Raw genomic sequence first — 24,638 nt, 5'->3', positions numbered from 1 at the left:
CGAAGCGCTGCGTCACGTTCGGCGAGCGTAAGATGACCTTGCTTGCGACGCTCCCGATTTGTGGCTCTCGCATTGAAGTAGAACCGTTGCAGGAAGGCTACCAGCGTCACAAGATCTGTTAGTGATGACCGACGACTGAAGATTTCGCTAGGCTCCGCGCTGGGCAACAGTGCAGAAACAGCTCCCTTTTCCTCCAGAATCGACGGCTGAAGTTGACTTATGTCCGGTTCAGAATTTGGCCAGTTTGCTCGGTCTTGGAGTAGCCAGTGAGGTCCATGCCACCAGAGGGACTCGTACTGTAGCTGTGGGGGTGCCATGCCCCGAGAAATGATGTCTGCTGGGTTCTCTGTTCCGGGAACGTGATTCCAGGTCCCGGTCTTGGTGACGTGCTGGATCTCCGATACACGGTTGCTGACGAATTCTTTCCATCTGGAGGGAACTGACGATAGCCAGTATTTCACAATTGTCGAATCTGTCCAGAAATGCGATTCCACGGTCATGTGGATGCTGTCGATAACCTTCTCGTAGAGATGTGCGAGTAATAGTGCCGAGGAAAGCTCGAGTCGTGGAGTGGAGAGTGACTTCTTCTTCTTCTTGAGATTCTCTAGAGGAGCAACTCGAGACTTCGCTGTAAGCAACCGTACGTCTACGGTACCATCATTTGTAACGGTTCGGATGTAAATGCACGCACCGTAAGCCTTTCGTGAAGCATCACAGAACCCATGTAGTTCGACGGATTCCAGTGACTTTGTGACTCCAATCCAACGTGGAACCGTGATTCCATCCAAGCCGATCATGTTTCTGCGGTACTCTAGCCATCTTTCCCTCAACTCTTCGCTTAATGGAGTGTCCCAGCTGCATTCACGCTCCCAGAGCTCCTGCACGAATAGCTTTGCTTGAACGATGACTGGACCGATCAATCCCAACGGATCGAACAAACGGGAGATATCCGACAAAACTGTCCGCTTGGTTACAGCATCTGACTCGTTCCACTTCGGAGTGCTGAAGCGGTAAGCATCTGTTCGTGGTTCCCACTGTAGCCCTAGCGTTTTCACAGTGGAATCGCTTGAATCTAGCGTGAGAATTGTTCGATCATCGCGAAGATGCTCCGGAACGTGGCGTAATATTTCCTCGCTGTTGGAATTCCACTTCCTTAACGTAAAACCACCAGACTGCATCAAATCCACCATTTCTTCGACAAACTGCTTTCCTTCATCTATCTCGTCGACTCCTGACAGCATGTCATCGACGTAGAAGTCTTCCTTCAGAACGGCTGCTGCCATGGGATGGGATTCCTTTTCCTCTTCTGCTAATTGCACCAGACACCTAGTAGCGAGATATGGTGCGGACGCTGTTCCATACGTCACTGTCGCCAACTCGAACGTTCGAATTTCTTGGTCGGTGTTGCCCTTCCACACGATCCTCTGCAGCTTTCGATCAGGACCAGAAACAGCTATCATGCGATACATTTTCGCCACATCCGCAACGACAGCATAACGATGAAGACGGAATCGGAGATTTATGTTGATTAGCTCATCTTGCACTACGGGACCGACCATCAATGCCTCGTTGAGCGACACTCCTGTTGAGGTCTTGCACGAAGCGTCAAACACAACTCGTAGTTTGGTTGTTGTGCTCTCTGGCTTCAGGACAGCATGATGAGGCATGTAGTATGCAACTCCTTCACAGTCCTCAGAAACCTCCACCATGTGACCCATATTCAGGTATTCTTGGATGAAGTCGGAGTATTGTGTTCGCAATTCGGGGTTCACCGACAATCGCCGCTCCAAGCTGTTCAGTCGTCGAATGGCAATGGATCTTGATTCGCCTAGTCTCTCAACGAGATAATCCTTCTTCGGTAGTGTAACGATGAATCGCCCAGTTTCGTCACGCACTGTCGTCTGCGCGAAAATCTCCTCGCAAGCAGATTCTTCCACGGAATGATTGCTGACCGTACGACAGGTTTCAATCTCCCAGAATTTAGTGAGCTGGTCTTGCAACTCCGTTGTGGAACAAACGTTGACTACGGAACGTGGTTCACTGATTGGGATATCCGGAACTCGGCCAGAAACGATCCAGCCGAAAACAGTGTTCTGCAGTGTAGGTCCGTTCTCCGTCGCTTTCAGCCGTCCATCGGCCAACAAGTCCAGGTAGTACTCCGCCCCGATTATCACATCCACCGGCCCAGATTCGTAGAAGTCTGGATCCGCCATGAACGTCGATTCAGGAAGGTTCCATTCCGATGGGTTGAAACTGGAGGTCGGCAACGAAACAGTCAGCTTCGGCAAAACGAAAAACTGCATCTCTTCTTCGAACGGAGAAATCATTCGCGACCTTGGAGAAACTTCTGCGCTCACTCGCTTGGTAGACACACTCTGTGCAGACCCAATGCCTTGTACTGATAAGAATGTGGGGGAGACCCGAAACTTGAGCTTGTTCGAGAACTCCTTAGTCATGAGACAATGTTGGGAGCAAGAATCCAACAAAGCTCGAGCGAGCATAATGTTTCCAAAACGGTCTTTGACTCGTACGAGTGCCGTTGACAAAAGAATATTGTGGGTAGGTGTCTTGGGTAGTGCAACGTAGTTGTGGCTTGTGTTTGCTTGACTTGTGCTTGGCTGTGGTCTATTGATTTGTGAGTTGGCAGTGTGTGTGGGTGCATTGTTTGACTGAGTGTGTGCTTTGTGGTTCGGTTGCTGTGGGTTTGATTGTGGTTGACGTTGTTGTGGGCTGGCTTCTTGATTTCTCGTCTGCGCGGGTGGAACGGAGGATCTTACCGGGGTGAAGTGCAGCATGGTGTGGTGTTTCTGCCGGCAGTGGTGGCAGACACCTTTATCGCACGTCCTAGAGAAATGACCAGGATGCAGGCAGTTTCGACACAGCTTGTTCTTCATCACCGCTTCGTTGCGCTCCGAGACCTTCATTTTCTGGAACTTGGTACAGTGAAATGGAGAATGCCAAGACTCGCCACAAAATGGACATTTGTTGGACATCTTCACCACAGCGTGGCACACAGCAATCTTCGACTGGCGTTGATCGGAACTGGTAGACTTCGACGGAGCTATTGACTGCAGGACGGAACACTGATTGCGAAGGAAAGTTACCAAATCCTGGTATTTCGGCACGTTTTTGGAATTGTGGTGCGCTTCCCATAAACGCAACGTCGCTGTATCCATCCGGGCGCAAAGCATGTAGGCGAGAATAGTACTCCACTGGGCTGTTTGCTCGCCTACCTTGTCCAACATCTGCAAGTTCTTTTCGAACTCGCTGACGAGGTGATTCAGTCCGTCGTACGACTCCTTCTTGAGTGGCTCCAGTGAAAACAATGCATCCAAATACGCCTTAACAATCAGCTTCTTGTTTTCATAGCGTTCCTGGAGAACCTTCCAAGCAACCTCATAGTTGGCAGCCGAGAGCTCGATGGTGTTGATTTCCTTCAGAGCATCTCCCGTAAGTGACGTCCTCAGGTAGATAAATTTATCCATCGGATTCAACTGCCCGTTTTGATGGATTAGGCTGCGGAAAGTATCACGGAACATCACCCACTCTCCTAGTTTTCCACTAAACACAGGTAAGCTTATTTCCGGCAACTTCACCTTGGAATGAGTAGTGGCTTGCTCAGCAGGGGTTCCACCGCTGCGCTGGGGTGGATCCTTTGGTGGAAGCAGTTTCAACAGGGCAACTTTTAACTTGCAGTAGCGGTTTTCGAAGTTTTCGGCGGCAATAAAATTCTGTTGTTCACGGTTAGTTGCATCCTTCTCAGCAGGATCGATGTCGTCTCCATCGTCCTCTTCATCCTCCATCAGCAACTCAATCTTCTCACGTAGCACGAAAAACTCCACATACACTTCTTCTAGGCCATTAAGTCGCACTTCTACTTCACACTCGTCACGATCCTTGTCAAATGCTATCACAAACTTCTCCACGATAGCCACCTTTTGCTGAAGCAAGCGTTCACGCTTCAACAAAGTTCGCAAATCACTGGCCATCACTGCACTGGTCAAATCTAATCTAATTTAATCACGCACTGATCACCAATCACCGGTTTAATCTCACTGTGACAGATCTACTCGACGTTCCACGATCGCGAATCAAACAGACAGATTTAGGACTGTGCAACCCAATAACAGCAGCGAGGGGGGATCAACCACAGAGAACAACAACCAACAGACCCAAGCGGAACTTCGAGACCAACAGGAAAGCGGACACAACTCATGCACCTTGCCAAAGAAAAGACTCACATGCATTTAGAAATTTTATTTTCAGCCTTGTCTCGTTTGGCCACATGCAACAAGCCAGCGTCACAATGCACATGCAATAACTTCACCGTATTCAATTTGGAGCTCCGTTGAATCTACGATGGCGCCGACCTCCGTTGCTCCGCTGCTATTCAGGTTCTTCCTCGATGGCGCCCGGTCTGGGGATCCTTTGTTGCCCTTGATGGCGCTCGAACTGCTCCAGCGATGGCGATTGACCGCGTCCAAAATGGCACTATCTTCACGGCCGGCCTTTCTTCACAGGCGGTAGGCCACTTTCTTCCTCACAAACGGCAGTTTCACGAAATTTCGGGGCCTTCCGTGGCCGTTACTGTCCACTGCACAGTTCAATTGTTTTTCGCAACTTTTGCAATTGCACCGTCACTCTCCGCCGGAGTGCACACAGTCTACACACTTTCACGAAAGTTCACGGGTCCCGTGTCCGAAAACCGATCCTGGCCGTCCTCGATCCGGCTCGAAGGACCAAAATGTTTGCGCGCGGGAAACGGATCTGGTTTCGGACACTTAGAATTCACTTCGCGACGAATCTTGGAATTAACTACGACACTTTATTCTTCGACAGAAACACTCTAGTTATCGATAAAGGACGTCTATTTCCCGGCGAGCTCGATACAAAACTAAACTTTATTAGGCTATGTACACGATCAGCTGACCATGAGAGAATTGGTCTACTCCTAGTATAATCAAATATCTCATTCTCTTATCATAATTCAGTTCAGTTGAAATGGCAATAGTGCAAGCGTGCAACAAACGAGGATCGATAGAGTTAGAAATTGTGGAACATGTTTCATCTTCTCGCATATACTCTCTCGGTTAACCCTCGCGTGACCAGAATGTCTGGTGAAATCCCTCCTAGAGGAATTTGTGAAGGAATCTCTGGAGGAATCCGTGCTGGAGTCACTGAAGGATGCTATGGGAAAATTCCTGGAGGAATTCGTCGATACATCCTTGCAGAAGTATCAGTGAAAATTTATGTAGGAATCGTGGGAGGAATTCCTGAAACATTTCTTGGAACAAGCAACAAGCAACAATCAAATGGAACAAGGAAACAATCAATATCGGAATCTCACAAGACGTCCATGGAGGAATTCACGAAGGAGAAATTCCTGGAGAAGTCCTTTGAGGAATCCCTGTAGGTATCACTAGAGAAGTTCCTGACACAATATCTGGATGAACTTCTGAAGGTGTCCCTGGAGGAATTTATAAATAAATCTCAGGTTTTTTGCTATTTTGTTTGAAGTGTATACTAGTGAAAATTCGTGAATTCTGAGCTACTACACTCTATAGCAGCATATGGTTATAGAAAGTCCTTCTATTTGCCTACCGGAACCGGTTCCGGTACATTCGAAAAATTTGGCATGTTGTGTTTTGCACTCAATGAAAAAAAAATCAACATTTAACCAAACTTGATATTTGGTGAAATTCTATGATAAGATTGAAGTGGAGCTCTTAGAGAAATACTTGGCGAAATTTCTTGTGATTTTCTAGAAAAAAAAACAGTTTGATGATTACGGATAAAATCCTAAATTATTAGAATAGTTTATTTCTTGAGAGATTTTTTATGGAACTCTGATAATTTTGAGTTGGTTCGAAATATAAGAAAAAAATATGATAGCTGGTCAGGGGGCCCCCCTGCCCCCTCTGGCTACGCCCATGCCAGGAGGAATAACTGGAGAAAATGTTGGAGGAATTCTGGCAGAAATTCCTAGAGGATTTTCTGGAGGAATACCTTGTGGAATTCCTGGAGATTCCCTGTAGCAGTTCCTGGAGGTATTTCTGGCGGAATTCCTGAAGAAATTTTTGGAAGAGTTTATGGAGGAATTCCTTGAGGAATTTCATAAGGGTCGAGATCAGTCCTGCAAAATATCAGTCTCAGTGCCTGTTTTTCAGCCGAAAATGAATTACTGCGGCGGTCGTTTTCAGTTCCTCGATTTGAGAACTGACAGAGTCCGAGAGCTCCATTCGTGAGCGACCCAACAAGATCAATTCCCAATCATCCACACTTTCGTTCCCCAGGAGGCGATTTTACCCACTTTGGGAATCACTGCTTTAAAAGAATCACTGAAGGAAGAAGTTATCGGTGGATTAACTACCACCCTGGTAACGCCCTTTAGAATCAAGCGCATTCAACAATCGATTTGTTAAAATTTAGTAGGCAATATCACTGCAAAAAGTATATAGGGTCTGGGACCATTTGGGTAGGAGCACCTATTTTGGGCACTTGCTGCTATAACTCAGTCAAATTCAAACCAATTGATATGACATTTTGTACATGGCTAGTTATTGTGCGTATCTGGCCGTATTCCAAAAATTAAGTCAATTGGCTGAAAATTGGCTGAGCTACAGCAACAAGTGCCCAAAATAGGTGCTCCTGCCCAAATGGTCCCAGACCCTATCCAAGGCAAACAATGAATGAAACTGTTTTAATATTATGCTAAAAGAAATCAGTAAATGGAAAATAACACTTACATAAGGGTCATGAAAAGTCTGCATTCCGGTGAAATTGGCTTCCGGAACGAAAACTTTTGTAGCCGGCCACCCACTTTTTCTAAAAGCAAGTCGAAGCATTGTGGGCTCATCCTGACTGATTTAAGGAAGTATTCCGGATCTCTATTCCTCAGCAGATGATAATCGGTTTCGAAAAAACCTTTGCCATCCCGATCCTCGTTCGCAGGCCGGATCCACCACCTACAATATAAATCGATTACTGTAGAAAAATTAGAAAATGTATTACAAAAAAAAAAACAAATTACCTGCGAGGCGTTCTGCGCGGATGTTGACGTGTATAATTGATTGCCTTTCGCAATTCGTTGGCAATCGAAAGAAGCAGCACGATTTCGGATAAACTTTGCACGTATTCCATTTTTCCGTCCGATGTAAATACTCCGTCCCAACAGGTCCAAATGGAACCTTCGTAAACAAAACATTTGACAACAATGACAAAGATGACGCAACGAACGCAACGCAACGCAACAACGCAACGCAACATTGTGGGCACCCTCTGCGTTAACGTATCCGTCAGCGTTTTTAGTACAATGACGGATCCGTTAACGCTGAAGTCGAAGTCGAAGTCGACGCAGCATTGTGGCTCCCCCTTAACTCTCGTGCGTTTTGAGGGGCATGCTGGCTGACACTTTGGGCGGCCTGCTGCGGTTCCAGGGGAAACTTCATAAGGGATTGTAGTTAGAACAATGGTAGGCTCAAAACCTGATAAGATCTACGGTAGCAGGAGCTCTGCTGGGACTCCCTCACAAATACTGTGAAAAATCTTATTAAATTCCAAAGGGCATGCAGTGGACAAACAGTCTACTTAGTTTGGTATGACTTAGCTTAGCTTAGACTGACTGCACATATCTATGGTTGCTACTCCGTGATTCACCCGAACCAATGACAGTTTCACAATGAATCAACTGAATAATTGACTGGGAAAGACTGGGAATGGTCAAAATTCTCATTGTACACGCTTCAGACACCCTCATTCTTGTTTACGGACGTATCCACTTTCGAACGTTTTTGGTTCGATCGAATCAGTAGGCCATTTGATTTTGCTGGCGTAAACGAGAATGCGAACGATTTTCGTTCGAAAGTGGATTCGATCGAAAACAAGAATGAGGGTGTCTCACCCTCATTCTTGTTTTCGATCGAATCCACTTTCGAACGTAAATCGTACGCATTCCCGTTTACGCCAGCAAAATCAAATGGCCTACTGATTCGATCGAACCAAAAACGTTCAAAAGTGGATACGTCCGTAAACAAGAATAAAGGTGTTGCCGGCCACGTCCTTGCAGTCAGGTTGGAAGAGGGAAGGAATATTAGTATCAAGCTTTGTTGGCACCACCGAATAAAAAAGAGTTTCCGAACGTATTAATCCATATATTTCACGAACTGGAGGATTATAAATTCCTAAAGCCAAATACATTTTCGTTTTGTTAACTTCAGTTTAGGGTTTGACAAAGAAGTGGTAAAACAACTTACGTTTACTGCATTTACTCTTACAGAGACGGTATTCGGTGTCTTGACGGTACCACTCTGTTCGACTAACTGGTGAGCCTAGCATGTGTAGTATGATGTTTAACAATCTTGTACATTATAGATTTTATTTCTGTTACAACTTACCAACTGTTTGTAATAGTTATCGATAATATACCCCAATTTAGCCGTAGTTATCGTCTATTTGTGGATAATAGAAACCTGCATGATTTAGTTTTATGGTTAGAGTAAGTAGTATTAATGATTTTGCATGATTTCTCACCAGTAGCATGTAGATATCACTTCGTAGCATGTATGATAGATTAAGGCTTAGATTAAGGTACAAATTCAATGCATGACCCTAATTTTTAGTATCTTTATATCAAACTATAACAAGAATTATTCAATTTACTGCACTTCGCGTGTTGTATGCGCTTTACAATTCTGTTGTTTTCCTATCTCCTGGCTCACAATGCAGCGAACTTCAAACACAAATGCTCAATAGGTACTATCATCAGGCTGCTATAGTGTGCGTCGGTCAAGTCACCTATGAAGGGTGCGCACGGACATAGGGTGGTCCGTAACACTCCCCCCAGGGTACGCCAACCCAGTGTTGACTTACTCACCATCGCGCCTGACATCAAGGACTCCCAACTTGGCCACGGGACGCTCGTACACACCGTTCGTTGTGCGCACTGTAGCTGATCGGATTTGGCCGTCCTTTCCTGTTGTAACTCCGATGACCTTACCTTTGGGCCAGCAGTTCCGTGGTAACTGGGGATCGACGATGACAACAATGTCGCCGACGGATATCGGTTTTGTGTAGGTGAACCATTTTGTCCGTCTGGTGATTTCTGGAAGATACCCAGTTACCCAACGCTTCCAAAATTGGTTAGCTAGGATTTGTGATTTGGTGTAAGCCTGCCTCAACGCGATACCGCTGTCGTCGATCAAGGTGAGAGGCTTTGTACCGTGGGATGAACCGAGCAAAAAGTGATTTGGGGTGATAGCCGGTTCGGAATCGTTGTCAAGCGGTACATGAGTTAGCGGGCGAGAGTTGACAGTATTCTCGACCTCGATCAAGAAGTTCTGGAGCTCTTCAACTCGCAGGGTACGGGAAGGGCTAATCGACATCAAATTATTTTTCACAGTACGAATCAGCCTTTCCCAACTTCCCCCCATGTGTGGGGCCGCCGGAGGGTTGAACACCCATTTCGTCTCAGTGCTGGTAAACTCCTTCATAATGTCCGGCTCGTTGATAGCTGCTTCTATTTCGCGTAACTCACGATTCGTTCCAACGAAGTTTGTGCCTCGGTCACTATAAATCACTCTGGGTGTTCCAGGACGAGCGATGAAATTTCTTAAGGCCATGATACAAGAGGCCGTACTGAGGGTGTGGACTATCTCGATGTGGACCGCACGAATCGTTAGGCAAGTAGCCAGCATTCCCCAGCGCTTTTCGGTTCTTCGCCCGATGGATACCTGGATGGGGCCGAAGTAATCTATCCCTACATGTGTGAAGGGACGTGAGAAAGCTGCCAGTCGAGCCGGCGGAAGGTCAGCCATGATGGGTGGACGTGGAATGGCGCTTTCATTCTTGCATCGCTGACATCGTCTTCTTATTTTGCTGTAGCATACGCGGATTCGAGAAATATTGTATTTTTGGCGTAGCTCGTTTATGACGGTCTCATGGTTGCGGTGGTGGTATCGTTCATGGTAGTGTGCAATGATTAAGGTGGTTATGTGGTGGTCACGCGGTAGAATGATGGGATTCTTGGAGTCTTCTGCAGTATACTGGCACAGCCGTGTTCTGCCCCGCATCCTGAGAACGCTACGGGTATCCAGGAAAGGAGAAAGCTGGTAAAGGGCACTCGTTTTGGGCAGTGGCGTTGAAGACTCATGCGATGAATTCTGCACTCTTCGAAGAATGGCGATCTCTTCACAAAAAGAGTCAATTTGCGCAACCCGCAACAAGTAGGCTTCAGCTTCGATCAGTTCTTCTGTGGTTAGCGGTCCGGTGCCGGTGGGTAATTGTTGTAGCTTGCGTCGGCAGTTTGCAGGAAACCGGAGTACGAAGGCCGTCACATGGAGAAGTCGCTTCCAACTGGAGAAATCGATCACATTCACTATTGGCGCGTGAACTGTGAGGTGTACTAACAGATTCGGACGAAGTTCCGTAGTAGTCGAGGAGGCCTTGAAAGGGGCACGCGGCCATTCGGACTCAGCCCGCCACAGGAAGTCCGGTCCCTTAAACCATCTGCTATCGAGGCTCAGGTCTGGCCAACCAGCCCACTTGGTGGCGTCGTCTGCAACGTTGTGTTTGGTAGGTACCCAACGCCAATCGTTGATCTCGGTGGTTTCGAGGATTTCGCTCACTCTAAATGCCACAAATTGGCTGTATCGCCTATGATCCGAGTTGATCCAGCAGATTACGTCCCGGGAATCAGACCAGAAAACACGACTTGAGACTGGAACTGACAAGGACTCGGAAATTGTGTTGGCCAGTCTAGCACCAATGACAGCTGCTTGAAGCTCAAGTTTCGGAATAGATGTAAACTTCAGCGGGGCCACTCGTGTTTTGGCTGCAACCAGTGAGCACTCAATGACGTTATCCTGTTGAAAGCGAAGATATGCTGCTGCAGAAAAACCATTTTCGCTCGCGTCGACAAACACATGTAGTTGCGCTTCGTAGGCTACGTCAAGGGAGGTGCGGATTCGGAAGCAACGGGGAATACTTGTTTGCTCTACTTGAGGAAGGATCTGTAGCCATTGCTTCCATTTTTCGAAAGAGGCCTCCTGGATCGGTTCATCCCACTGGACTCCGGAACGCCAGACTTCTTGCAGCAAAATCTTCAAAAACATGAGGAAATGGGCGATCAATCCTAAAGGGTCAAAGATTGTCATGAGCACCCGTAGAATTTCCCTCTTGGTCGGACAACGATGACTGTTCAACAGCTCTTTATCGTACCGGTGCCAACAAATTTTGAACGTGAAGGTATCTGTTGATGTGCACCACCACATTCCGAGAACCTTTTCGGTAGCAAGCTCTGATGACAAATCCAGGTTTTTCTCTGGAACGTTCTCTCCTTGCAATGCCTTCAAAACTGGACTCGAGTTGCTGACCCAATTACGCATTTCAAACCCGCCGTTTCCGTGCACTAACTTCACTTCGTTTGCAAGTTGGATGGCCTCCTGCTCTGTCTCGACGCTCACGAGCATATCGTCCACATAGTGCTTTTTAGTAATAGCTTCGGCCGCCTTTTCGTACTTCTGCGAATGCCGCTCAGCGTTGACGTTTTTAACGTACTGAGCGCAGCTCGGCGAACAGCAGGCTCCGAAGGTCATGACGCGCATTATGTAGATACGTACTTCGCCGGTTTGGTCTGTCCAGAAAAAACGTTGGCAGTGCTGGTCCTCCTCTCGAATGTCCACCTGGTGGAACATCTCACGGATATCACCTGTTAGGCCAACTCGATGTTCACGAAACTGGAGAAGAATAGACAGCAACGAACATAGCTGATCCGGGCCCTTCAGAAGCGCCGAGTTGAGCGATTTCCCAAATGCTGAGGCTGCAGCATCCCAGACAATCCTTATCTTTCCTGGTTTATTCGGATTTGTGACCGGGAAGATCGGAAGGTACCATACACGCAATACCTGTTGGTTCAGCTCCTCTTCAGTAACCTGACGAATGTATCCCTTATGCAGGTAATCAACAATTTTTTGATTCAGCGTATTCGCCAACTGCGGATCTTTCTCCAAGCGCTTTTCGAGGAAACGGTGACGGCGAAGGGCCATGTCATGATTGTCTGGAAGGCGTACACCATCGTAGCGCCAGAGTAGACCTGTCTCGTAACGGCCATCCTTAAGCTTCGTCAGGGAACGTAGAAGATTCTCCGCTCGTTGATCCTCAGCAGACAGAAGTAAGTTCGTCGTTTTCGCTATTCCGAGACTTTCCAAAGAGAAATACTCTTTCATTGCTTGGTGTAGGGCATCGTCCGTACCATTGTTGTGCTGGAGTTCATGAAATGCACATTGGACAACGTTAGGAACATCCTCCGTACATCCTCCATACACGGTCCATCCAAGTCGTGTCTTCGATGCGATTGGATGATTAAGCTCTCCTTCTCTGCTTTGGAGCACTAAGCCGACGAACGCATGCTTCAGGCCAATGAGGATCCGTGGTTGAGCGGACTGATACGAGTCTATTGGAAGCCCACGAAGGTGGGGGTATAACTGCGATAATTCCTTCATGTCGACTGTCTGGTGAGGCAGCAGCAGCTCTTGCACTGTCCTCACATTGTTCAGACTAAACATCTTAGGTTGGTTACATATTCCTCCTATTTCCAGGCTTACGACGCGGGAGTTGTCTTCGTTGCGCTCTTTTCCACCAGTCCATCTTAAACACAGTGGACTGATTTCGCCATCCAGTTCCAAGAACTTCGCCAAACCATCATCGAGCAGACTGAGCTCAGAACCTTCGTCGAAAAACGCGTATGTTTCTACTGTTTTATCACGGTTTCTTAGCACCACGGGCAAATATCGAAAGAGTACAGCCGAAGTTTTTGTACGATGAGTATTACATCCGTGACCTAGGTTAGTATCCAGCTGGGAAGATCTAGGTGTCGAGTTCGGCGATATCGCTCCTGCGGCTGATTGTTGAGGTCTCTGCTGATCATTGTGTAGCAATGCATGGTGTTTGAACGTGCATCCGTCCTTTCCACATTCTTTACTGTTGCAGCTTCCACTGTGTCGCCGGAGACACCTACGGCACAATCCGAATTCACGCACGGCAGCCCAGCGTGCATCACGGGTGAGCTCAAGGAACTGTGTACACTTGTCGACTGATCTGCAACTGCTCTTACAAATCGGACACTCGTTGATCCGATCTTTGGGCGCTGCGGTATCTTTGACGCTGCTTGGTGTAGCGAGCTTCGATGTGAAGATTTCCGGTGGGGACTCCAAGTGAGCGTTTAGGAAGGCATTGCCTTTCTGCGATGAGCGAAGTTCGCTCCGAGTTTGCTTCTGATCTATGGTAGCCGTAGGGATCGTGACTGTGCTAGCGGCCTCTGCTAGGGAATAGAGGAAATTTCCGAGAGTCGCCAAGTTGACTCGAGGTACAGACATACGGTAGCATGCCCAGTCCAGCTTCAAGATTGGCGGAAGCTTGGCCACCAGTTGTTGCAACAACGACACATTGTACAAGTGATCCTCTAAACCACAAGCGTCCACCGTTGCACAAAAGTTCTTCACGTTCACCGCAAAATCCACCAGTGTCTCCAATTTGTCCTCCCTCAGGACTGGCAACGCATCGATCTTGGCTAAAAGCGAGTGTACGATGGCTTCAGGCTGCCCGAACATCATCTTCAGGGTGCCCATCACTCCGGGGACGTTTGCTGGATGCATTAGCTGACTTTTTACTGCCTCGTATGCCCGGCCTGTCAAACTCTTCTGCAGTCTAATGATGTTTTCGTCGTTTGTGAAACCGCACATCGATGTGGTGCTGTTAAACGACGACAGAAAAATCGGCCAATCTTCAGGATTGCCGGAGAAATTAGGCAGATCTTTGGAGATGGCCTGCCGAGCAGCTAGCTGCGCTCGAGTAGGTCCATGTCGGACATTTCGATGACGTGTTGAGGAACTCTGACTTACAGAGGATGCTCCATCGTAGTTTGGCGGGATCGTGAGAAATCTAGACGGGCGCAAAAGAGAAGCATTGCCGGGATTTGGAACTGGAATGGAACGTCTACTGATGTTAACAGGAGCGGCCAACACAGGGGACTGTTCACTTACAGCATGGGAACCCCTGCCTATGTTTGAGAGATTTGTTGTTGAACATCCGCGAGGAGAGAAATTCACGAAAGGTGGCTCAACGACCGATTCACTGCGTGCACGACCATTTACATCATCGATCCAGGCATCTACTCGATCCACGCTTTCCGCAACAGAGGTCGCTTCTGACTGGTTTGTGAGCTGCCTCAGGAGGTCGTACTTTTTGTTCAGGTAGTTACGTTGTTTCTCCGCTTCTTTCTGCTCCAGATTCCGCTCCTCTTCCAGCTTTTGAAGTTCGAGTTTCAGCAAAGAGCTTTTGGAAGAACCGTGAGAGACCAAAGAGTAGGTTCCTTTGGCCGATCGGTCTGATATGGATTTCGGCTGCGACGCCTTCTTCACAGCTCCTTTGCTCGACGGTCCTTCCGGAGGCTGCAGTGTATACTGTTTCGACGAGATGATTGGATTCAACGACCTGCTTCTGTATGCTACTTCCGCTTGTTTTGGAGCCTTGTCGGAGGTTGATAGGATTTGCAGAGCCCTGGTTACTGTTTCGCAGGCAGCACAGCTCCAACTCCTGTCTTCAATCTCCTTGGTGACTCCCACGCAGACAGAATGATACCGCTTATGGCAGACGTCGCACTGGACCATTTCATCATTGTCTGGACCACTACACACTTTGCATGTTCTTCCCGGCAGGGTTTTATCCGTCTGATGCTCTGGCGACGTAACCCCTGTGACCACCACCGGCACAATTCCACCGTAAGCACCATCCTCCACTTGATTTTCACTTTGACCACCACTACCACCAGATTTGGCAACAGACCGGGTTGTCATCGCACCGGGTCTCAAATGCGGTTTGAGATTGCTACGGCTAGACATATCTCGCGTTAAACGAATTTATAAGATGTTGGCACCACCGAATAAAAAAGAGTTTCCGAACGTATTAATCCATATATTTCACGAACTGGAGGATTATAAATTCCTAAAGCCAAATACATTTTCGTTTTGTTAACTTCAGTTTAGGGTTTGACAAAGAAGTGGTAAAACAACTTACGTTTACTGCATTTACTCTTACAGAGACGGTATTCGGTGTCTTGACGGTACCACTCTGTTCGACTAACTGGTGAGCCTAGCATGTGTAGTATGATGTTTAACAATCTTGTACATTATAGATTTTATTTCTGTTACAACTTACCAACTGTTTGTAATAGTTATCGATAATATACCCCAATTTAGCCGTAGTTATCGTCTATTTGTGGATAATAGAAACCTGCATGATTTAGTTTTATGGTTAGAGTAAGTAGTATTAATGATTTTGCATGATTTCTCACCAGTAGCATGTAGATATCACTTCGTAGCATGTATGATAGATTAAGGCTTAGATTAAGGTACAAATTCAATGCATGACCCTAATTTTTAGTATCTTTATATCAAAGTATAACAAGAATTATTCAATTTACTGCACTTCGCGTGTTGTATGCGCTTTACAATTCTGTTGTTTTCCTATCTCCTGGCTCACAATGCAGCGAACTTCAAACACAAATGCTCAATAGGTACTATCATCAGGCTGCTATAGTGTGCGTCGGTCAAGTCACCTATGAAGGGTGCGCACGGACATAGGGTGGTCCGTAACAAGCTTTGTTATGTAAAAGTTGGCGTTTACCGCACGTCTCCACCAATGGTTGAAGAAGGGGTTGTTTGTTAGTAGGGAAGGTACCGTTGGGTCTGGATTCACTTTGATAAGTAATACGACCTTAGTTTACTTACTTTGGTATGACTAAGAAAAACTCTGTGGGAATTCAATGGTGAATTCAGTGAGGATTAGCGTATGCACAAACACTTATTGATGTTCTCGAAAGGCCTGTGCCTCAAACAGACGAACAGGAATGGATTCTCACATTCTCGGTAAAAGGCGTAGGCGAAGAATGCACACAACGATTTTGAGATATGCTGTTGGGATTCTAGGAATAATCTTGAAAGGATTTTCTTCTTCCAAAATACCCCGAAAGCATCTTTTTCATCGTTCTGGAAATTCTGCGAGAATCTCCGAAAAAATTTGATTGTGATTTCAAAATTATTTAAGAATTTCCAGTACTTTAGAAGTACCCTATGCGATTCTTCCAGATTCTTCAGATGGTGAATTTCCTTGAGAAATCCCAGAACTAGCTCCTGGTGTAATCCCAGAAGATAGTATTGGAGGAATTGCAAAAGAACTATGAGAGGAACTTCTGAAGGGATCCTAGAAGAATTTTAAGGAGGAACTCCGCAAGAAGGTAAAGAAGTTCCTACTAGGATACCTTCAGTAGATTCGTCTGAGAGTCCCCTAAAATTATCATTCAAGATCACCTAGGAGGTCTCTCTAGGATGTCTCTAAGATTTCCTTGTGGAATCTCTTTATGAGTTTCTTTGGGGTTTTCTCTAGGTTTTCTTCTGAGATCCCTTGCTAGACTCCTCCGGATATTCCTTCCGGTAAACTTCCAGGATTTTCATCCAAAGTTTGGACCAGGAGTTTCTTCTGGGATTTCTGCAAGAATTCTTTCTTCGATTCCTCCAGGAAAACCTTCAAAGATTCCTTCAGTAACTCCTTCCGGGATTTCTCTAGGTGGTATGTCCTTGATTGAGTTCTTTCGAGAACTGCTTCTCTTGGAGCTCCTCCCAGAGTTTCTTCAAATTCCTGCAGGTTCGGAATACTCTTAGGTGTGCCTTATGGTGTTTATGTTCAGTTTTTTTTTATGAAATTCCTTATGGAATTTCTCTATCCGTTTCGTGTGGAATTCTTTTGTGAGCTTTTTCTTATTTCTTTCTGAGTAAAATCTCCAAAGAAACTTTGAAATAAAGGAATCGTTGATGCAAATTCTTGAAATTTTTCAGAAAAAAGACACTGACTGACACGTTCAATGCTTCCAGTGAGCTTTTTTGCTCTATGAAGGAAGCACGACACTAGCCAACGGACTAGCATGTAACGCCCTGTGGCACAGCCGAAAAGTTTTCCTGGCAGCTGTGGCGGGAATCGAACCCGCGCTCACAGCACGATGCGACCATGAGCTAGGTGAAACTAGCCGCACGACCACGGAGCCGCACAAAAAGGAATCTATGTGAATACCAGAAAAATGTACCACTAGCATCTGCTGGACTCCGTCCAGGACGGTGTTGAAATTTCTCCAGGATTCCCTACTGGGTTTTCTCAAAAAGATCGTTTAGTTCATTCTGGGGCAATCTTTCAGGGGTTTCTTCTGGGAAATTTTTTATTTTTTTCTGGGAATCTTTCAAGACTTCCTTCTATGAATCCTCTAGGAGTCCCTTTTACAAATCCTCTAAGGATATTTCTTCCAGGAGCTTTTTTTCTGTGAATTCTCCAGAAATTCCTTCAAAAAATCCCTCAGGAGTTGTGCGAATACAAAAAAATATTCTTTTGAGAATCTTGTAGAATTTCTTTTTCTAAATCATTTAGGAATTCCTTGAAGAAATCCTCCGGAGTTCTTTTTGGGATCCCTCTATGAGTTCCTTCTGGAGTACCATATGGGAATCTTTCCGGACTTCTTTCTCAGGAATCCTCCATGAGTCCAAAAGTCCACAAAAGAAACTATCCAACAATGCCTGCTGATAATCGTCCAGGAGTTCCATCTGGAAATTCTTCAGGACTGTCATCAAATCCCCGAATTGTTGCTTGTGTCAATCCAACAGAAGTTCCTTTCGTAAATATTCACACCCTTACATGCAACAACACAGGGCACGAGTAACTTTCACGCAGCGAGCAAAAAGACAAAGGATTTTTCACTCATAGTTGTGTACGACTGGATCAACACAAAAAATGTGCTGATCCGGTGTTACACAAATCTGCGTGAAAATTCTTTTGTCTTTTCGGTCGCTGCGTGAAAGTTACTCGTTGCTCTGTGTACACATCGAGTTCTGCGTGCAGGTATATTTCGAAGAAATCTTCCGGAGTTCTTTTTTTAAGAGTTCCTTCCTAATGTGAATCTTTCAGGAATCTTCTTCTTCTTTATGGCTCGACGCTCGCATTGAAACTTGGACTGCGCCTCTCTTCAACTTAGTGTTCTTGGAGCACTTCCACTGTTATTGATTGAAGGGCTTTCTTTGCCTGCCATTGTACAATTGTACATTGTGTGGCAAGTACAATGATACACTATGCCCAAGGAGTCGATAAAATTTTCCCGACCGGAACGGGAATCGAACCCGCCGTCTCCGGATTGGCGATCCATAGCCTTAACCACTAGGCTAACTGGAGACCCTGGAGAATCTTTCAGGAATGCCTTCTGGGAATCTTCAAGAATGTCAGCTGGGAAGTCTCCAGGACTTTCATCTGGGAATTCTCCAGGACTTTCATCTGTGAATCCAAAACTTCTTTTTGAAAAAAGCTCGACAAGATTATCTGAAAATACCCCATAAGTTCCTTGTGGATGCACCCCTGGCCTCTTTAAATCTTCCTGAAGTTTTTTTTATTCTGAGAATTCTCTAGAAATGCATTCTAAAAATTCTCCCAAAGTTCTTTGAGTGAATCCAACAGAAGTTTCTTTTGATAATCTTCCAGAAATTCTTTCTAGGTGTTCTTCGGGAATTTATTGAAGAAATCCTCCAATGTTATTTTTTGGATTCCTCCATGAGTTCCTTCTGGAGTACCATATGGGAATCTTCCACGGCTTTTTTCCTAGGGATTCTTTAAGAGTTTCTACTTGGAACTATTCAGGAGCTGCATTTGAAAATCCCCCAATAGTTCCTTAATGCGTTGTCCTTGAGTTCCTTCTGGAATTTCCCAAACGTTTCTGGAAAAATCCTTAGGTGGAATTTCTGAAATTAACCCCGAGAAGAAATTCTTATAACAATCCCACACTTAAACCGTGTTGGGATTCCTAAATAAGCTTCTGAAGAATATCCTGAAGAAATCCCTAGAAGAAATAAAAAAAAACGAATATGGACGAATCCACACAATGCATTTGTGGAGGATTTCCAGAAGAAACTCCCGGATGAATCTTCAGAAGGAGCTTCTGGAGAAATTCTTAGCAGGCGTTCCTGGAGTAGTCTACAGAAGAAATTCCTGGGAACAGCTCCAGCATGAATTCTTGAGATCATTAGCAGGAGTCTCTCAAGGAATTCCTCGATGGCATCCCCAAGACGAATCCATGGAGAAATTCTAGAGTAGTTCTTTGAACAATTCCTGTAAGAATTTTTGTACGATTTCATGGTGAAAGTCTTGTGTCATCAAGGAGGATTCAGTGAAGAATCTTACCACCATTCCTGGCGTACTAATCAATATTTTTTAGCAAATCATCGCATACATCACCATATTAATACATGCGAACATGTTTAAATATCTATATCGTTAACTGGAAGCGTTTGGTACGGGAGGTCCACGCTTCCATCTTTCCCCTCGATTTCAAGGTGTAGAATGTTTTCAAATATTGACTATGTTGAAATCTTTCTATCCCTTGAAATCTTCTCTGCGGTACATGCTGCGCAGTTGGCCTGGCCGTTAGACAAGAAAAATGATAGACTTGAAAAGTCTTCATTTTCCAGGATGCATTCAAGTAATGGCTGCGTTAGTGTGAGATTAGATTAGATTAGATTAGATTTCATGGTGAAAGTCTTGGATCAATCCCCGTAGGAATTATTAGACCAATCCTTGGATAGGAATCCCTGTACATGAATTTTACGGTGATTTTAACCATTTTTTTGTCAACTTTAAATCGTACGGTAATTGAAGCCAACGGAATACGATGATTTTGATTTGCTGAGGCTTGTGTATTAGGCTGGGAACTGTATAGTTTTGCCGTATCTATCAATTTATATTACCGAACAGTTAAATCTTTTTACAGGACGGGAGAAGTTTTTGAAGAAATGTCTGGACAATTTCCAGTAAACGAAATCCTGGAGGCATTCAAGGTGAAACATCAAGAAATCCCATTGCAATTTTGCATACAAACTTTAGAGGCACAAATCTGACGAACCAAACCGCACTTGTTTATCCTTGCTTTGCTCACTTGCAAAAAGAGGCAGCTTTTCTAAATCAAGCACATTTGTTTACGATTTTTCAAGATTGGTGCTCGTGAAAACGTGAGTAGGGGTTCAAGTCGGGCATTGTGGCAGCCATATTTGTATCCTCTGATGTTTATCCTTAAAGACAAGTCCCTAGAGGAATCCAAAGACAAATTCATGGAGGAATCCCTAGAAAAATTACAGAAGGCATTTCTCGACGAATCAGTGGAGAAAATCTTGAATAGATGAAAAGGAAAACCCTCGAGGAAAGACCCAGGAAGAATCTCTGAAGGAATCCCTGGACAAAATTCTGAATAATAATTTCAATAGCTATCTCTGAATAGGTTGTCGTCAGACTAATTCTTTCCGACTTTGTTGTGGAAGTTCGTAGACAATTTTAAAATTAGTTTTAGAAGAAATTCCCGAAAGCATGTCCAAACCCCAGAAATAATCTCTAGAGTAATTTCTGGAGAAACTCCAGAAAGAATCATTAATCAAATCTTCAGATAGGAAATCCTAGTTTGGAAAAAAAATAGCTGGATCTCTGGAGATTTCTTTCCATCAATCCTTGGTGAAATTTCCGCAATAATCCCAAGCAGAAACATTCGCAAATCACTGCAGGAATTCCTGTAAGAATTCGAAGATGAATCACATGAACATATTTTTTTACGAATTAAGGGTGATATCACAAAATAATTTCAAAACTAGTCTCTATAGACGAATCCCTGTAGGGGTCACAAGACGAATTCCATTCAAATAAGTCTAGACGAATCAATAGTGTAATTCAAGAGAAAATCTCGAAGAAATCCGTACACGACTTCCTTTCCTGGGTAGGGCTCTCAAGACGAATCTTTGTATAGGATTGGTTAAACAGTTTGCTGAAGAAAACTTTCAAGGACTGTCCACACGCAATTCTTAACAAAACCCAAAACCGTTTCCTAAAAAAATACACAGGATACAAATTTCCGTGGAATCCCTGGGTTAGATAAATATTGAAACATTCATAAATGAATTCTTAGACGGGTCTCTATACGAATCCCTGCAGGAGTCACAAGACGAATTCCATATACGAATGAACCTAGACGAATTAACAGAGTAATTCTAGAGGAATTCTTGAAGAAATCCATACACGATTTCCCTGGGTGGGGTTCTTAGACTTTTCTTTGTATATGAATCGACAGTTTCCTAAAGAAAGCGCATAAGAACTATCCAAATGGATTTCCGAACACAACCCACGACCTCTTGACCGTTTCCTGGAGTAAGTTGGACATAAATTTAAGAGGAATCCATGGGTTAGGTATATTCACAATAGAATCGTTGGAGGAATTGTTGCAAGATTCCCTGGAAGAAATCTTGCAAATTTCCAAGAATCCCTCTACAAATTACTAAAGAAACTCGAGCACAAATCCCAGAACAAATTCAAGAACAAATCACTGGAGGAATTGCGGTGCGTATCCTCGAATCTTTCGCGGAATTGCTAGAATAGTTCCTGGATTAGTTCTTTTCGGAATTCTTCGTAACGAACACAAGACGATTTGCTAGTAAGATCCTTGGCAGACTTTGTGGAAGAATTTGGAAAGGTGTTGAAGAAATCTTTGAAAAATTTTCAAGAATTCTTATAAACCGCTAAATGGACTTTTGGACGAATCCCAGGAGGAATCCCTGGGCGAATCTCTGTAGGACACATTGTCTGTGTCCACACATCTCCACAGGACAGAATTTTGTTTTGCCATTTTGCTGCCAGAAAGAGAAAACGCTACAGTAATGTACAACACCGCTGCTCTCCTTGCAAACAGCGAGAGAACAAAGCAAAAAGACAAGACATTTTTGTCTAGTGTAGACGCCGGGTGAGAGCGACAAGACAATAAGTAGATTTTAAACATTAATGCGGTGAAAAAAAACAAAAAAAAAATACTAAAACAGTTTATGAACCTCTGCTAACTGGCTTTCATTTACGGTCATGGTTTTATTGGTAATCCCACATTCATCCTAATTCGAGAACAAAGCGAATACCAGACCAATTTATTATTTAACAGAAAGGTAGGGTGCCTGTACCAGTTATCGCACCACCTAAGAAAAACTATTTCTACAAAAATAAGAAGAAGACCGACGAATGTAAACAATAAGTCAAATGATAGATTAGTTTCCATACTTTACAGGAAAAATATAAAACCGGAGCCAAAACTACTTTTAGTATTTATTACGGCGTGTGCCAATGATAGGAACCCTGTACCAGTTATGGACACATTTGTTAATTTGGGTTCCACTTCGCACTATTTACATGCATTCCTTATGGGATTTGCCATAACTGGTACACTATGGCGAAATAGGGTGCAAGGAGGCCGAAAAGTTAAGGAAAATGATTTATTTCTATCATAATTTGAGCAAATTGTGCAGTTTGAATGATTGCAATCATCTTTTGTGATCGTGATCTATTGTTCAAGAAATTTTTCTTGTTGATTTATATCTTTAAAGGATGAAAATCAACTATGGCGAATTTGAGGTACTATAGCCATAACTGGTACACTGAGCCTACATAAAGTAAGAAACAAAACAAACAGCACTTCGTTTGTTTTGAGTTAGATAAAATTTGCAGCACGTGTACTGAACAGATGGAACAGTCTCTTTATTAACTTTTACGTTAGATAAGATAAGCTCTCCAGTTAGCCTAGTGGTGAAGGCTATGGATCGCCAATCCGGAGACGGCGGGTTCGATTCCCGTTCCGGTTGGAAAAATTTTCTCGTCTCCCTGGGCATAGTGTATCATTGTACTTGCCTCACCATATACAAATTCATGCAATGGCAGCCAAAGAAAGCCCTTCAATTAATAACTGTGGAAGTGCTCAAGAAACACTAGCGAGGCAGGCCACGTTCCAGTGCGGACGTAGAGCCATAAAAAAGAAGAAGAAGAAGAAGAAGAAGAAGAATAAGAAGAAGAAGAAGAATATGCTCTTTCATTTATAACTATTTATTACTTTGATAAAATAGGTAGTTTCAGTACTTACTATTATGTCAACAGTCTCAAGAAATTAGCCTTAACTTACATGTTGAGCAGCTTTGACCAGCGAAAGGGGGTTCTGTATACCGATAGTGAAACTGCTGATAAATTTCGTACGAAAAGGCATTACGACCGTTTCTGAACGGGGTTGTTCACTACATGCTGGTTTGTGGCAACATGTTCACTGATATCACTATCAACAATTCACTTTTGTTCACCAATGATTCAGAACACTATATTCTACGAATAAGTTGTTAAAATCATCCTAAATCGCGTAACTCTAAGGTAATCAAACTAAACCACGAATTTGCTTGATATCGCTTAACAACTTCAGGAAGACTAAAACCCTCCCTTCAGTCGTGAAATCTCTAGTTCTCGACGACAGCGACGGACTTTGTGATGCAGTGCAACGACAAGTGTCGATCGCACTCGGTCGTGCTGAGAAATTTCTTTCTTGTTTGAAGTGTGGTCGAACCGATGACACTCAATTTCACTGCGGCTAGACGCAAGACATCACATCGCACGTTGTCTTTATTTGTGCACGCGTTTCGGTACCATCGACGACAGATTTAAATCTAAGCACCTTGCACCTAGTCTGTGTGTAAGTACGGGCACGATGCGAAGCGATTTGCACTTGAAAAGCATTACATCAGGAAACCGCTTCTCAGGCGGTTCATTCAGACGCGATTGAGCAGATAAATACCTACAGTCAACTGTGTGAATCATCCGAAGCGCGACATTTACAGAAGCGGTGTATTTGTAAATTGCTTGTAAAAGCTGCCCGAGAACTACCCGGTTTTGTCTGTTGATAGAGATAGTTTTGCCTTTATACTGGCAGCATAACTTCAATCAATACTGCGATCAGTATTCGATCTATTGTAGCGTATCTCGTTTTCTTTGTTACGTTATTATTATTGGGAATTTATATGCAGCCGAAACCCACGTAATATGCATTTCGGCTTGATTGCATTAAGCATTTCTAACTTGATATTACAAGGCATTTCACCATATTAGGATAGATATCATAAATAACTAGTTCGGTGAGCTCGTTTTACACTATTTTACGTCGGAGATGAACCAGCCGAGGGCTAAAATCTCTTCAATAAAGACAAAAAAAAACTAGTTTGCGTGACTTCTTTAATCATTATGTACAAATCTCCACTAACTCAGGCAGCCATTCTTGTTTCCTACATTCCTGTAGCAAATCCCCATCCGAGTTGCACCCAAAGTCTAAAATTGGATTTTCTCGTGAAAAGAATCTTTCCGAGTGCAGTTTCCATTGAGACGCTCCTCTATTCATTTCACGCATCACTTAATGCAGCACTAGCCGACGACGGGAAGAAAAATGACGGTGGTGGCTGACGACGACGTCCACAGCTGATGGAAGAAATCACCCACGCATAACGCCTTTACTGGGTTAATAATCGTCTGGCAACCGAGGAGCATACAGGGGATAGACAAAATGATCGGGACAGGCAAAATTTTCACTTTACAAAAAATGTTCAACTAGCTGTAACTTTTCGAAAAGTGCATCGAATATTCTCAAATTTTTACTGTAAGTTCTTCAACTAGTTGTGTATCAGTGGACAAAATTTGGAAAAGATCGGACAATTCTTCACGAAGTTATAAAGATT

General features: G+C 44.4%; 1 protein-coding gene across 1 annotated transcript in view; it reads right to left on the bottom strand.

The window, feature by feature from the left end:
• Window positions 1-23,285, bottom strand: part of LOC115255312 (uncharacterized) — a 115,782-nt gene extending 92,497 nt beyond the window's left edge. Inside the window, exon 1 of the mRNA XM_062850154.1 lies at window positions 23,051-23,285. Coding sequence (XP_062706138.1) covers window positions 23,051-23,131 — 81 coding nt within the window. The 5' untranslated portion in view covers window positions 23,132-23,285. The remainder of the gene's footprint in view (window positions 1-23,050) is intronic.
• Window positions 23,286-24,638: the final 1,353 nt, after the last annotated feature.

Source organism: Aedes albopictus, chromosome 2 (genome assembly GCF_035046485.1).
Source record: "Aedes albopictus strain Foshan chromosome 2, AalbF5, whole genome shotgun sequence".
Classification (NCBI taxonomy): domain Eukaryota; kingdom Metazoa; phylum Arthropoda; class Insecta; order Diptera; family Culicidae; genus Aedes; species Aedes albopictus.
This window is presented reverse-complemented; position numbering and strand designations above follow the sequence as displayed.